Here is a 16699-nt window from a genome sequence, read left to right as displayed (position 1 = left end):
TATATATATATATATATATTACACTTTGTTTTGCTAATGTTGGAGGCTCCTGGTTGTAATATGATTTATTAATAATAACCCACCAAATTGGCCTTTGAGTTGATATGTTTTACCCACCATGACTGATTTTTACCCCCGTTTGTTTGGTTGGCAGGTCTTAATTTCAATATATCAAAGTAACATGTTATTGCCAACTGCTAATATCACTGTACCATGGAATAGCATGTAGATTCAGTACGCAGGCTCATCTAATGAAGCTCAAGCTTCAAGATGACTCAGGTTGGGAGCTGGGTTAATTGATTGTGGCAGTAGCCGGTTGTTGTAGTCACTCCTGGAATGTTCTACTTGAAAGAGCTGTGGTAGTAGTTTCATCCAACCCTGCACATATATTTAGGAATTGACTGAACTCAATTTGTGAAGTACTTCTACTTAAAACAGCCCATTTACTAGCGTGTACCCAGAGCTGCATTAGAACGGTGCCATCTCCACATAAAAAATGTCTTTGTTTACTAGCTCTCATTTCATTTCATTCTAGGCCCATGTGTTGTTATTTGTTATTTATTTTAAGTAGCTCAACAGTACACTGAGATATCGTTTCTTCAGCTGTCTCATTATTTGTCTGTCTGCAGTATGGGTGCTGGCCGCACTGGCTGTTACATAGTATTGGACGTGATGTTGGATATGGCGGAGTGTGAGGGTGTGGTGGACATTTATAACTGTGTGAAGACGCTCTGCTCACGACGTATCAACATGATCCAGACCGAGGTAAGAAACTTAATGATCAGAAACAAAGGATGGGTCACAAGGATCCATTAATCAGGTAGTCATCCAACGAAACTAGGATGGCTATTTTATCTATTTTTTTTTTTCCTTCACACAAGCACTTTTGGTGCTTAATCCAGTTCATTTGACATCAGAGTTTGGTTCATTTGGATGATTTGAACACTGTTTCCCGAATTCCAAAATATCCATCAAATCCTGATGGATGAAATCAAGTCCCACATTTGTTCTCACTGAAAATCCTGTTTCAGTTGTAAATACAAAAATAAAATGGTTTGCAAATGGTAATTCTTGTTGCTTTGTAATGTTAACATCTCTTGATGAATGCTACATTTTATAATATATTTCAGGCCAACTTTCAGTTTTCTATTTTGCCTTGCTTTCAACTTCTGTGTATTCTTTACAGAAACAAGTATTTAAAAACAATGGACTACAACTCAACGTTTGGTAAACGAGATTTAGAAATATTAAAAGTGTGTTTTGTATAAAAATGTGTTACTTTATAATAATTCATATTCTCGTTTTATTCTTTTCCCTCAAATTCATTCAGTTATGTGATTCGTGCAGTTGGTCTGCAGAGAATGAGTTGGTGAACTGCATGTTAATAAACTGATGGACAAAAGTAGCTGTGAATATTTTCCCATTCAAGTCAACCCTCAAGGGGCTGGAAAACAAAGAAAAAAACATAATTCAATGTATAATCACTGTTCGCTTAATATCACAAGAATGCTTTCAAGACAAAAGCAAGGCCATGAAACACATATTGCCAAGCTCTCTAGACTGCTTTATAATGCATAAGAAATCTCTGCCCTCGTTGTTACACACGGTTGCTGATTACAGTATATATGAAATGAAGACGGCAAGCTGAAGGTCGGTCTAGTGTACTCCCTTGACAGAGATATAACAGACGGCTCATGCCTGACCTTTAACCTTCTGATATATTAATAGAGTGAAAGAGTAAACCAGAATCCAAAGAAAACACTTTAAAGATTATTAGCGACACTCATGTCTCTATGATGCTTGTTTGATATGGCAATCAATACAGAGTTCTGGCTTGAAACTCTAGATGGCGCAGTCCGATAGGTCTAACTCAATCTGACCTAATGACATCATTATCACATGGCACAGCTGATTGGTTCTCTCCTGTATCGGTAGCCAATGAGCTCGCTGCTCAACATTCAAATATATGACTAGTTCTTGCCGTAGCAGTTGCAGCTTGCTTCTGAAACCCTCCACCTTCCCCAGCTCCACCTGTATAGGTCTGCTACGAGTTAATTCATGTATGCTATATGGGGGTTATTTCATGTATGTTATATTTGCAGCAGCAGTATTCTTACATGCTCACAGCAGCATGTTGTGGATGTATTGGCAGTAGCAAGTCTCGGTACTTGCTCTGCCACAGCAGCAGCAGCGTAGCAGATCTATTCCGCCAAGACCAAATACATTAACATTATCATGTACATTACCATGCCAATCCCTCCGAGAGTTGTCATGACATAACTATATTTATTGCTCATATTTAAAGTTATATATGTTTCTTTATTAACTTAGACTTCATTATGCAATCCATCCTGAACAACACCACAAATCATGACTAGTTGAGGAGAGATATTAAATAGATTGGAGAAATATGAGAAACTGGATTGACAATTGTAAAAGATCTGACAAAAAAGGCAAAAATAAAATAAAATAAAATAAAAATGTACCTCTACCTACATGTTTACAAAACTCCAAAAAATTTATCTGTACATACAGTTCACTGCTGTTCCCAGTTTCAGTGAACACTAGTGGGCTGTAAAACATGTTAAAAGACTTATACTGCAGTGCATTATTTGCAAACTAATACATTTTGATATTTGCATCACATAACCATATATTACGTTTTTGATAAAGTACACTTGCTCTGTAGCGCACCTGGTACAGCATTGAGTTATTTTATTGCGAGAGCAAAAACTTGTTGAAGGAAGCTAAAATGTCATGGTTCATTTGGCATATGCATGTTTATATAATGTTTGTTTTTTGTTAATGATGTCATGTAGGTTTAGGGTGGGGTTTAGTGTAAGTGGTATGTTATTTTCAAATGCGACACAGCATTAAACATATAGCACCACTTGCCGAACATTTAATTTCCGAACTGCTGCGATGCATGCAACAATCAACATATTAAAACATTGCCAGATTTCACTTTGAAAGTGTTACAAAATGTTCAAGAAGCAACATATTATAATTTTCAGAAATGTTGCCACAGGCACGTTTTTCCGATGAGCCTGCATTACTTAGGTCTATAAGCAACTACCCAAACACCCTAAAAACCACATACACTCTAAATACTTTAACTACCCCAGTGCAACACTCTGGCAACCACCCAGAAAAGCATAGCACCATGGCAGCTTGCTTGCATGGGCAAGCATGACTCACATTTTCTTCAGAAAATGTCTGTAATTATTTCTAGTGATAACTATTGTCATATACCACAGTTTCTTAAATCTAAAGTAATTCTGCTTCTGGCCATTTGTAGATGAGTGTTTTACATCTTTACGTGGGAATATAGATTTGATTGACTTTGACATTTCCCTCCTACACTGCTAAATTAAGCTAATATTTGCCCCCTCGATTAATCTCTCTGACATTTTGTCACATCGTTTTTAATTAAAGCCAGATAAAAGCAAATAATTGGACACTGCATTGTGCATGTTGTGACATGGCCTCATTTCTCCGATGCAGTTTTCCGTCCTGAGCTGACTCTTTCTATGTCAATCTCTCTTTCAGGAGCAGTATATATTCATCCATGATGCCATACTAGAGGCCTGTCTGTGCGGAGAGACCGCCATCCCCATCAGCGAGTTTGCGCTCACCTATAAGGACATGCTGAGTGTAGATTCTCAGACCAACACCTCTCAACTGCGAGAAGAGTTTCAGGTGAGTGAATGAACTGAGGACAAATGACTCATAAATAACTTTCCTCACTTTCTTTGTTGGCCATAGAGTCTGAAGTGGTTAGCAGAATTCCAGGATGTCGCTAATCAGATTGGTGTCATGTTTTTAGTCATTTAGGCTTAGTTACATTTTAGTTAAAGTGCCCCTATTATGGGTTATGAAAGGTTCATATTTTGGTTTTGGGATTCCCCAACAACAGGTTGACATGGCTGCAAGGTCAAAAATACTTTCATTGTCTTATAATATGCATTTATTTTTTACCTTACTTGCTCAACGACTCCCAAACGATTCACTCAACGATTAATTTTTCCAAACCCCTCCTTTGCGTGACGCCAATTTGCGATGATTGGTCCGATTGGTCGATTTTATTTCCATTTCATAAAGCAGCGTTTGTGAGCACAGTGCTACTTTGTGTACAGCTGTTACTGGGGAAACAGCTATTTTTACCGCTTCAAAAGTGGCACCTAGTGGCAAAGAATGAATTTGCATTTTCATTCAGACCAACACGAAAATCGACTGATGGTTTTAAGCAGCAAACACGCAGAGCTGTAAATGTGAACCATATATATATATATATACCGCCACACATAGAGTGTAAGTCTGTGGGAAACACTGTTGCTGTAGCAGTCTTCAGTGAAATGATGGGGACACACAAGTTTGGGGCTATACTGCTGTGGTATTGTTGTAAAAATGAACTTTAGCCATTGATTATTCACAGCCTTTGGCAGTAAAAAAAAACAAAAAGGGTTTACCCTCGTAGTGCAGAGCACAGCATCTTCTCAAGTTTTCCCATGTCTGCACGCACAACATGTGGGCAGGCAATATTCTAATGTTTCATGTTGACAACAACATTAAACGGCTTGGGATTTGTTTTAAAAACGACTCGTTTATTAAATGATTCCGAGTCGACTCGGACAATAACTTTAAACACAGTGCACTTTCAGATTTAAAACTTTCCAGGATGTTTTCATTCACTTATTTATTCATTACTTATCATTCTATTTGAATATCTTTTAAAATGTAAAGCTTAATCATTACTCCAATCTTCAGTGTCATATGATCCTTCAGAAATCATTCTAATATACTGATTTGCTGCTCAAGAAATATTTCTGATTATTATCAATATTGAAAACAGTTGTGCTTCTTCATATTTTTGTGGAAACTGTAATACACAACCATTCAAAATTTTGGGTAAGAAATTAGTACTTTTATTCAGCAAGGATGCATTAAATTGGTAAAAAAATAAAAAATACGGTAAAAATAAAATAAATTAAAATAAATGATGTTCTTTTGAACTTCAAAGAAGAATCAAAGAATCCTGAAAAATATATCATGGTTTCCACAAAAATATTAAACCGCAAAAACGGATATAAAACTAATATTTGAGCAGCAAATCAGCATATTAGAATGGATCATGTGACACTGAAGACTGGAGTAATGATGCTGAAAATTCAGCTTTAACATCACAGGAATAAAATGCATTTTAAAGTATATTTAAAAAGAAATCAGTTCTTATAAATCGCATTATTATTTTACATTTCAACTAGAGAAGTCAACTAGGTGAGTTTATGAGTTCCAAGGTCATTTTATTCATAAGATTCTCACAAAACTGACCCCAGAACTCTCAAACTGTGAATAGAGTCACTGATCACATTTTTAAAAATTCACTCTTATTTTTTTTATTTCTAGTAAATATAAGGATGTATCCTTTTTGTGACCCATGAGCTGAGACAACCATTATCATGCCTATTGCTTATTACTTTCTTAGCAAGTTAATATCCAGCAATATTACTGCTGATTGCAGTCTAATTACAGCCCAATTTAATGCTGTGGACTCTGCTAATGCACTGCGGATGTCATATGTTCAAGCACATTGACTGCATCCCATTGCTTAGACCCAGGAAGAGACTGTGTGCTGAGATTGGTCCAAGTGGGAGGTACTGCTGAGACACACTGACAAATTAAAACACTTTCCTAAGTGATCCCAGCAAGCAAACGCCCAAGAAATAGTGTTGGAAAACTTCTGACCATATTAGGAGACCAAACATAATATATGCAAAATCGTTTAAGTGAAAAATGAGCTGAGATTGGAGTTGTCTTTGAAAAGATTAGGAGCACTGATTGAAGCCGGAGATTAAAACCTCATGCATTTTAATAATTTTTTCGTTCTTTCTTTTTACTGTAAGCCGAAAGAGAACACTGTAAAAAGTGGTAATCTGCAGTTACTACCTAATTTAACCCATTCAAATGAGCTTTATTGGTATAAATGAATGTATTTAGGTTCATTCAGTGTTAAATACTATTTTGACTTGAATAAAACAAGTTAACTTAGAAAACAAGCAAAACAATGCCACAGACTTACACTGAAGAAGGGGTTTGAGTTGTGTAGAGAACTTATTTTTAACTAAAACTACTAAAAAAGGTTTTAATGTAATAAAGATTAAATATCAGATAAAGAAAACATAAGCAAAAATCACAAATGCTTCATTGGCAACTAAATGAAATAACATGTTTAATAAAATAAAAATAAAACTGATGTAGAGACCAGACTATCATAGAGGCTTGGGTTTGTATGAACTGTATTAATTTTAATATATTTCCATTGGGAATTTATGCAAATCATGTCATTTTGTTTCATCCAGGTTAAGTGCTGCATACTAACTCACAGCTCAAACTGTGATGAAGTCAGCCAGCTGTAGTGACTATTTTCATTCGTTAAGAGAGGGTTTAATGAGGTGTTCCCTCACCTTACAGTTCCACTCACGTGTGTTTTTAGCATTAAGCTATTAATGGCTTCATGCCTGCCGCTCTGAGACTGTGTACCTGTCCCTGTCATCCAGCCAGTGTAATCTTTATAATCATAATTGTAATGTCCCACTTGTGCTGTCAGAACCAATCGGGATTGAAGCACTTTTCCCATCAATGTAATAATCTGCATAATTCTCAGTCTGATTCATTCACCTCAAGGCTCATAGCAGAAGTATTCATATGTGACCAGTGTGCATTTATTCTCAGCCATTAAGCTTTGTAGACATTATTTCCCTGAGACAAAATCATTTCAGCTTCCAAAGCTTTTCTCTGCATCTGTCTACACTTGAGGTTGTTAGTTCACATACATCTTACAGAATCTGAAAAATGTTAAAGGGGTTAAAACACACAGCGTCTCCCTGACATGCTGCTTCAACACTGCGGTTACTGAAACCACGCCTTCTTTCTTTGCGTGCACATTTGGGCGGCATTATGCAAATATTCCTACATAGTGAGGTAGATATGTGGGGGCGTGTTAGAACGAGCCGTTTTAGGGGGGCGTGGCAGAGTCTTAACTTTGATAAAGAATATCTCTTTGGATTTGAGACTTTAGTCTTTGCAACTTCAGGGATCTTATCTATGCACAATCAGCTTGTAACACTCCAAAGAGAAAGGAAAACTTGAAATCGCATCATATGACCCCTTTAATAGTTAAAAAAGGTTTATTTTTAGAGTATTTAGTACTGCCTTAAATAAGCTATTTCACTCAACAGATGTTTGCATTCAGTGCACAAGACAAAATAATAATAGTGTAATACGATAATCAAAATAATAAATTTCTCACTATTAACTATAGTTGCTTATTAACATGCATATTACTAGCATATTGGCTGATTATTAGTACTTATAAAGCACATATTAATACCTTATTTTGCATGACCATATTTTAGGTCCCTTAATCAACCCTATACCAAAACTAACAACTTTTTTTGTCCTTATATAGCGCTTTATACAATACTGATTGTGTCAAAGCAGCTTTACAGCCTTTACAACTTTATACGCTTTACAACTACCTTACTAACTGTTAATAAGCAGCAAATTAGGAGTTTAGGAGTTTAAATCAGGAGTCTTTTCTCTGTCTGCCTTCTGTCTCTTCAGACTCTGAACTCTGTGACTCCTCACCTGGATGTGGAGGAGTGCAGCATGTCTCTGCTGCCCCGTAACCGTGAGAAGAACCGGAGCATGGATGTGCTGCCGCCCGACCGCGCGCTGGCGTTCCTCGTCTCCACCGAAGGCGACGGCAACAACTACATAAACGCCGCACTGATGGACAGCTTCCTGCAGCCGGCTGCGTTCGTGGTGACCCCTCACCCCCTGCCCACCACCACCGCAGACTTCTGGAGACTGGTGTTTGACTACGGCTGTACCTCCATCGTCATGCTCAACCAGCTCAACCAGTCCAACTCAGCCTGGGTAAGAGAGCCAGGTTAACAACCCACAATGTTTACAGTACTCACTATGAGATTCACACAATGGCACTCATTCATAAAACTGTTCAGGTCTAGATTGTACCCTTTACTGAACTTTGATTTCCATGAAAACCTGCATATTTGTTCAAACTAAAATTGGGAGCCAACTGTGGAGGTTTGTCTCATACCTATATATATATACAGTATATATATAATAAAGATGGCTGATAGACTGTGCCTCATTTACATTAAATCTGCAGTCAAATGATCCAAACAAACATATAATCCTCCGACACGATCCAGAACACCACATTCCATGTATTACCATGAATACCTGCATTTTTGTTTGAACCAAAACGGGGAGCAAACTGTGGAGGTTTGTCTCACACATCTGCAATTGTTTGATTACTGTGCCTCATTTACATGAAATCTGCAGTCAAATGAGCCGAACAAACATATAATCATTCGACATGATCCAGAACACCATTAAAATAAGCTAACCACTTAGTAATGAAAATTGCATCATATTGCATTGAATCACATTGTGTTGAATCGAATCGAAATCAGATTGCACTGCATCATAATAGGGGTGAATCGTATTGCAATTAATCCAAAATGCCGCTGCGAGAGTAATGGAGATGCACATCCCTAATATATGTGTATATAAATGTTTTTGCAGCCAGCATAATAGAGTAAATAAAACATGCAGTTATAACAAATGTCAAGTTAAATTGACATTAAAAAATGGCATGAGCTAGGTTACATTGCGAAATTTGTTTCCAAATATGAAAGTTGTCCAGATTACAATTAAAAAATGTTAGATTCAGTGTGATTTGTAATGTTTTTACTTTTGTTCCACATGTGAGAAAAGACAAGTCAGTGTGAGCCAGAGACGAAAATAACCTTGCATATTTTAAGACCCCCTTCACCCGTTTGTTTTGAAGTCTTTAAGGGTTTTCAAGCTATTTTTTGGTAGGTCAGACAACACCCCCCCTCGGAGCCCATAATTCTCACTCTGGGTGAGCAGCGAACACACAATGTGCCTTTCATTTGAGACTCCCCACATTGATAATGTGTTTGTCTTGTCTACATTGGCAATGGAAAGGACAAACTCACCGAGATACCAACCTACCTGTGATTTTCGCTCCCCCCTGCAGGCAAGCACTGTGACCCGTTCTCCATGATAAAGCATCTCTGGTGCACATTATTCCACTGAATGCAAAATTAGAGGGTATCATCTTTAAGCCTCACCTGATAATACCTGCGTGTGTTTGTGTGTGTGTGTGTGTGTGTGTGTGTGTGTGTGTGTGTGTGCTTTGAGTGAGGTGATCTGCACAAGATTATTTTATAGTTATTTCAGTTTCCTGTCTTCCATCTGATGTGTGCGAATGTTTTTCCAGACATTATCACACTCCGTTAGTCATCTAACTTTCTAGAAATATCTCTCTGTGCTCCTTCTGCTAGTCACCCATTTCTGATCTGTCTGAGTGTGTTCGGATGAATATTTATCTTCTTTGGCACAGTGTCACTATTAATGTGCATCACTGTGACAAGGATTTATCAATTTCTATCTCATCTATATCAACATCTCTGTATCTCTCATTGGAAATGCATGGCTGAAGCTGTTTGCAACTGGCGTGAGCGAAAATTAATTGACACATTGAGCAAATGGTAATCTGGTGGAAGATTGGACTAGACAATGCAGGCGATATGGAGAAATGAGCAAGGATTATTTATCTTGGTGGGCCGCAATTGGATTTTCAGTGCTGGTTGTCCTATCTCTGGCATTTCCTTGACTCCATTATCCTTACACTGTCTATCTTCACCCTTCGCCTAATCGCAAGATGCCAATTTTCTCTGTCTGCTATCTGTTAATTTAGTTTTTATGTTTTTTTTCCCCCCCAGACATTGACTTTAATATGTATCTTCTATGATGATGTGGGTCATAATGTTAGGTGAAAAAAAAAAAAAACGTAAGGGTGGTATTTCCAAGATCATAATGAGGGAGAATGAATGAATGAATGGATGAATGAATGAATGAATGACACAGACGTAAATAAAAGCTGTTTTGTTTTAAAGTGTTATTAGGCTAATAGGTACAAATGTATACTTTACAATAGAGTTCCATTAGTTAACATTAACTTCAGTAGTTGACATAAACAATGAAAGATACTATCTTTGTTCTAAATACTGTAAAAATGCATTGCTGATTGTAAATTATTGTTAGTTAATGCATTAACTACATTAGATTAATGCAGATTAAATGCATTAAACTGGGATCTTATTGTAAAGTGTTACAGGCATGCAGGGTGCCGTTGTGTCTGTCATCTGACCCAAATAAATAAATACATACATACATATACATACATATATAAATACATACATAAAAAAGCCATAAAAGAAGTTATATCATAAAGAGTACAAAACTGGGATTTTTGATCTTTTTTTTTTTTCTGACACAATGAGATTAAATCACGTTGTGAAATATGATATATTTAAAATTAAAAATGTAATACTAAAAATTAAATGTTAATATAAAAAAGCAAATAGGTATGTTTTAAATATCATTATATTATTTACCAGTAATTTAAAAATGGAAAAAAAAGTGCTTTTATTTGTGTATTTGTTTGTAAGCCAAATTAAAACTAACATGAATTCAATAATAAAATAAAATAAAATAAAAATTGGCACTTCAAACTAGATTTTTGAAAATCATTGTGTACATCATTTTTGGTCACAGTTATGTCAATAGTTGGTCACTGCCCCGTTGTTAAACAACACATTTGATCTATCATGTGTACAGGAGTGTATTAAAATAGCAATTTACATGTGTGATTTATTCTTCTCTCTCTCAGCCCTGTCTGCAGTACTGGCCTGAAACAGGCATGCAGCAGTTTGGACCCATGACAGTGGAGCTGCTCTCCAGATCTACCGATGACAACGTCGTCACTCGCCTATTCAGGGTGACCAACATCACACGGGTGAGTCTATAGCGCCAAAGAAGTCATCTTCAGATATATGTTATCCCCTGTATGTGCCTTCCAATCACGAGCCGTTCTCTCCCAGTGTTAGCACTGACATTTATTACAGTACCTCATTAAAATCAGACCTCATTAGACGAATGACCCGTCTTCTAACGTCCATCTTTTTTTAAAAGATTGGAGATTGTCTGAGTTCAGGGCCACTCCGGAAATGTTAATTAACTGAGGCTAATGGCTAAATGATCTTTTCAGAGACTTTTAGAAAATGAATTCAATACCGATTAAATTAAAGCAAAGGCATAAAAGTGTGGTCAGTCATTAAAAGTCTCCATTTCACAAACTAGAGCTGGTGGCACTGTGCTGCTGGAATTAGAGCTGTTTATTTCTCACTTTATGTGCGTGTGTGAGAGAGATAAAGTTGTTCGTATTGTGTCAGTCTCTCTCAGTGTGGTCTGTGCTTCTGATATTGACTTGTCTGAATAAAAAGCCACTTTCTCACACCTCTAGCTGACCTTAGTCCTCTCTGATGGCTTGATTGTCAACATCCTGTCTCTTTGAAATCTTGTCCCAAGTGTTGCACCTCTCATTGCTAGCCCCCTTTAGCACTCCTGTCAGCCAGGCTGTCAACCTTTAGCCGCGTTCCCATCCATGCCTGTGTCAGTTTGGCTAGCCCCTGTCAGTCCCCACGTCCCCTCTGTCTCTTTGAGACTCTGCAAGCCAGACAAACAGTCCATGTCATTGTCAGAAAATGTCCCATACTGCCTCTTCACAGGACCCCAGAGAGAACCACCCGTGTTGGAACGATGAGTCTCGCGTCCCCAAAAAGGTACAAGGCATAGAGTGTTATTGATAGATCATGTTGCTAAATGGCGCCATCCCTGGATAAAGAAAAATAGACAGCCCCAAGACAGAACAATGCTTTTATGATTTGTTACAGAGTAATGTAGATGCTAATTAATGCTCAGAGGATCCAGCTGAATGCCGTGTGCTGTTTTGAAATGAGTGTTTGACGTACAGTAGATATTCCATGATGCAAAACAGTTCCTGAAAAAATGAGTGAAAGGAGGTGCTTAAGCTTCAGTTTCAACCGAGGCACATTTTTTAAAACAATGTGCACATGGTGACATTTCTATGAAATTATATTGCAATCAAAGTAAAATGGGGCTAAAAGTGTGTTCTCTTTTACGTAAAGCTGATGAAAGTGAATAAAAAAAAATTCAAAATGAAGTGTGCTTTGAGTGGTGCTAAAAGCACCACATACTACCTACACTAAACCTGACCTAAGTCCTCAAGCTCTTTTATCGTGATTTGTACCCAATTGCAGTGCTCTACCGGGTGGGCTACCAAGCAAGTTTACTATGTTAGTAAAGCCATACATATGGAGTTGGTTGTGTGCACACATCAAAACACAGGGACCCACTTTAACTGCTAAGTACTTACATTTAAATTAATCATTTGATACTATGCACTTAATGTGTACATTGTACTTAAAGGGGTCATATGATGTTGCTAAAAAACATTATTTTGTGTATTTGGTGTAATGAAATGTGTTTATGTGGTTTAAGGTTCAAAAAACACATTATTTTCCACATACTGTACATTATTGTTTCTCCTCTATGCCCCGCCTTTCTGAAACACGTCGATTTTTACAAAGCTCATCGGTCTGAAAAGCGAGGTGTGCTCTGATTGGCCAGCTATCCAGTGTGTTGTGATTGGTCGAATACCTCAAGCGTGTGATGGAAATGTTACGCCCCTCACCATACAGTGATGCCGTGTCCGGCCGGAGCGAAACCCACATCGTGACGTAGATATGTGGGGGCGTGTTAGAACAAGCCGTTACAAGTAGGCGTGGTTGACTCTTAACTTTTATAAGTTAAGACTTTAGTCTTTGCAACTTTAAAGATCTTCTTCATGCACCAAGAGCTTGTAACCCTCCAAAAAGAAAGGAAAAATTGAAATCGCATCATATGACCCCTTTAAGTTTAAAAACACCTTCCTGTAATTACATCTGTTATTCATTTTTGTATTTACATCTATAATTACACTTTAACCCACCCTTAAACCTACCCATACCACCAAACCTGTCCCTTATCCGTATCCCACCTCAAAAGCAGCAAATGTATTTTGCAATTCAATATGAACACAATAATTACATTGCCCAAACAACATTTTTAAGCAAGTACATAAAAACCTTAACACATGCATTTACCTTGTAATAACCCAGTACTTTCTTAGGTAAGTGCACTGTAAGTTCACATAAGTGCACATACTGTAAAATAAATTTGCAACCGTGGGACCCATATTAGTTTACAAATCATGCACTATGGTAAAAGTGTTTTGAGGTCATATTGTGCAAGCAACTGTGCGAAAATAAGTTTTAATTAATCACTAATCCACCCCATAATTATAATTTGTGTACAAAGGTAAGGCTGGTGCTTTACTGCCTCTAGTGTTTATTTAATCTGGAAATAGGGATACATTATATGTATAGGTACATTTTTTTGGAGTTTTGAAAAACTAGGTAAATGTGTTTTTTTGTTGTTGTTTTTTTCAGTGAGATAGTGTTGTTCGGATAATGTTGTTTATTCATTTCAGGAGGTCAATTAAAATGAACTTGAAGGGTTATGAAGGGTTAAAATGAACTTATTTGCTTAACATATTTTTGTCATTTCAAATAGTTAATAGTTAAAACAACTTTTAAGTGCAATAATTTATTAAATATACTTTTTTTTTTTTGTGTAAAAGTAATAGGTTACCAAAGCGCCCCCTGTCTGTAGAAAACACCAGCAAAATGCTTTGACCCGCTGTTGTACTCCTCTTTTATTCTTATTAATATTTTCTCTTTCCTCTGCTCTTGTTCTCTCTGTCTTTATTGTTTAGTTGCAGGAAGGTCATCTGGTAGTGCGACATTTCCAGTTCCTGCGCTGGTCGGCTTATCGTGAAATCCCAGACTCTAAGAAGGCCTTTCTCAACCTTCTGGCACAAGTGCAGAAGTGGCAGAGGGAGTGCGGCGACGGTCGCACTGTAGTGCACTGCCTGTAAGTTTCACACGGCTCTGCTCCCAAATGCTAATTGGAGAGCAATTATATTTCATTGTGTTGATTATACAACCCAGGTCTCTTTTGCTCCTGGCCACCCAACAGTGAAAATCTGCTTAAAGCTCTGGCCGCATTTTCATGTCTTCATTTTCCTCAGTATTAGACTTCTTAGCGCTCTGGCCTCAGGATTCGTCCCTGCCACCTGCACTTGCCTGTAGTTTAATACGTCTATCCACTATTAATGAGAGCGCAGCACAGACGTGTGTTCAAAGCATCTGCGCTGGGGTGCCCTTCCTCTATCAGTAGCCGAAGGGAAATGATCTTAGCTCAGTAGGATGTGACATTTTTATTGCATGACTTTTTCCCCAGAGCGCACTGGTACTTTCCATTCCTTCATGCTCAGAAGTATTGCAGATTTCTGTAGTGGCACAAATATGTCTCTTTCACAGCTATCCCCTCCAGATATCTCTAATACAATAATCCACACAAGCTCTGAAAGTGTGCTGCTCAGATCCCGCTCTCCTTCGTGTGTTACAAGCCGCTGCTTTTCTTGAAGATGCTAATGAAACGACATATTGGTGTCTTTAAGGAATGGCGGCGGACGCAGTGGCACTTTCTGCGCTTGCACCATGATAATGGAGATGGTGCACCATCACAACATGGTGGATGTGTTCTACGCAGTCAAGACTCTCCGCAACTCCAAGCCCAACATGGTGGAGTCTATGGTTAGTGTGCTTACTTTTGTTAATATCTAATTAGTTGTGTTAGGTTAGGCACTATTGCTAACCTTAGGCACTACTAGCCTACACTATTGCTATTGAAGGCTGTAGCCATGTCTTAAAGGGTTAGTTCACCCCAAAATGAAAATTCTGTCATTAATTACTCACCCTCATGTCGTTCCAAACTCGTAAGACCTTCGTTCATCTTCGGAACACAAAGTGATATACCGTAATATAAACAATATTATTTTGATATACAAAAATAACGACTTTATTCAACAATTCTTCTCCCCAGAGTTACGTCTTCCGCTATCACAACGCATACGCACGCTTTCCCCCAAGCGTAAACAATGCTGGTTACGCAGATTACGTTCATGCGCGCGCTTTCCCCCCCGAACGTAAACAACGCTGATTACGTCGATTACGTAATTAGGGAACTCTCCAAAATGGCGGAAGACGTAACTCTGGAGAGAAGAATTGTTGAATAAATTATGTTGTTTTTGTTTTCTTTCCGCATAAAAAGTATTCTCGTAGCTTCGCAAAATTGAAGTTGCACCACTGATGTCACATGGATTGTTTTACCGATGTCCTTACTACGTTTCTGGACCTGGGAACATTACAGTTGCGTTGCTGTCTATGCAGGCTCTGAGAGCCTTTTAAGGGGGCATTAAGTTGAGTGTTAAGCATGCATAAACTTTCAAATCTTAAATATTAATGAACATTAAAGTCTGTCATGTAAATATATATTTCAGTCGTTCTGTTTCAAAGTTTCACATTTAATTAATTGTGTTGCTTGCCATTTATTTTGTATGTATTTGCGAAATTTACTAGAAATTTTTAGTAAATACGATTTTTTTTTTCTGTGTACATTTCTACATTTATATTCCCGTATATATATTCTTCAAATATAAAAATCTAGTAGAGTTATAAAGTTGATACAGTGTGAATGTTGCCAGAGAAACTGACGTGGCCTCGCTGTTGTTGGCAGGAGCAGTACAGGTTCTGTTACGAGCTGGCTCTGGAGTATCTGGACTGCCTGGAGGTCAGATAACACGAGAGCTCCAGACCCGATCGACACCGGCTTCAACCTCTTCACCTCGCCTCCTCTGTCTCCTTTCGCTTGGGCCGATCCAGCCCACCTGAATGAGCCTTCTGTCCTCCAGTGAGAATGCACATCTACATCAAGAGTGGGAATGCAAGACTCGGCACATCTCTTTAACCTTCAACCTCTATTGTCCTCTGTGCACTTTCTGCTTTGACGTTTTCTCCTCCACGACCTTCTGTGCCAGATATTCCTGCCAAACCCATGAGCGAGTCGATGAGATTTCAGCAGCTTTGAGATTATGACATGCGTCTCTGATCACGTGACTGGCTCTCTGCCTTACGTACCAAGCAGGAGGAAAACATGCTGAATTTGAATGAAACCATGCGACGACATGTGTGATATTGTGTTTGTACATTACGTGTATTGTTAAACTCTGTACATGGGGTGATCTACTGTACTGATGCACCTGATTTTACCGGAAAGCATACCTTGAATTTACGGATGTGATGGCGGATGGAGGTTTTCTTTTCATTGAATTATTAAAGGTGATGTGTATAATTGACATTAATCTCCTATCCCAGCTTCTCATTACAAGTGTAACACTGTGGCGCTATCAAAACATTGCTCTGTTTGAGCAGCAGCGAATCGACCAATGGCGTGAGTTTGGGGCGGGACTGTCTTTTTGGCTGACCAGTGAGAAATGGGGTCGTGTTTAGGACTGTTTTTTAAAAACGGTGAAATTTTCTTGCAAATGTTTGGTGATGCTAGTGGTGCAAAAATCACACACTTCACCTTTAAATCTTAAAGTGACACTCTAAAGTCTCAGTGTTTTGACTGGTGAGAGATGCAAAGATGGTTTCTGGGTTTATTTCTTGTTTTTTTGTGTATATATAATATCTATTTTGCGAAACAAACAAAATGTTTCTAGATGTTGTCTTTAATGTGCCAACTCGTGTGTGTGTGTGTGTGTGTGTGTGTGTGT

The 16699-nt window shown here is 38.0% G+C and overlaps 1 protein-coding gene across 1 annotated transcript in view; it reads left to right on the top strand.

The window, feature by feature from the left end:
- Positions 1 to 16699, top strand: part of LOC107665183 (receptor-type tyrosine-protein phosphatase U-like) — a 299759-nt gene that overhangs the window by 282803 nt on the left and 257 nt on the right. Inside the window, exons 29-36 of the mRNA XM_016455965.1 lie at positions 630 to 765; positions 3550 to 3699; positions 7624 to 7938; positions 10790 to 10915; positions 11688 to 11741; positions 13796 to 13953; positions 14543 to 14678; positions 15661 to 16699. The exon at positions 15661 to 16699 is cut by the window's right edge and continues 257 nt beyond it. Coding sequence (XP_016311451.1) covers positions 630 to 765; positions 3550 to 3699; positions 7624 to 7938; positions 10790 to 10915; positions 11688 to 11741; positions 13796 to 13953; positions 14543 to 14678; positions 15661 to 15723 — 1138 coding nt within the window. The 3' untranslated portion in view covers positions 15724 to 16699. The remainder of the gene's footprint in view (positions 1 to 629; positions 766 to 3549; positions 3700 to 7623; positions 7939 to 10789; positions 10916 to 11687; positions 11742 to 13795; positions 13954 to 14542; positions 14679 to 15660) is intronic.

The sequence above is a fragment of the Sinocyclocheilus anshuiensis genome, unplaced genomic scaffold (assembly GCF_001515605.1).
Source record: "Sinocyclocheilus anshuiensis isolate Anshui unplaced genomic scaffold, SAMN03320099.WGS_v1.1 scaffold699, whole genome shotgun sequence".
NCBI classification, from domain to species: Eukaryota; Metazoa; Chordata; class Actinopteri; order Cypriniformes; family Cyprinidae; genus Sinocyclocheilus; species Sinocyclocheilus anshuiensis.
The sequence above is the reverse complement of the archived record's forward strand: the minus strand, read 5'-3'. Positions and strand labels throughout refer to the sequence as shown.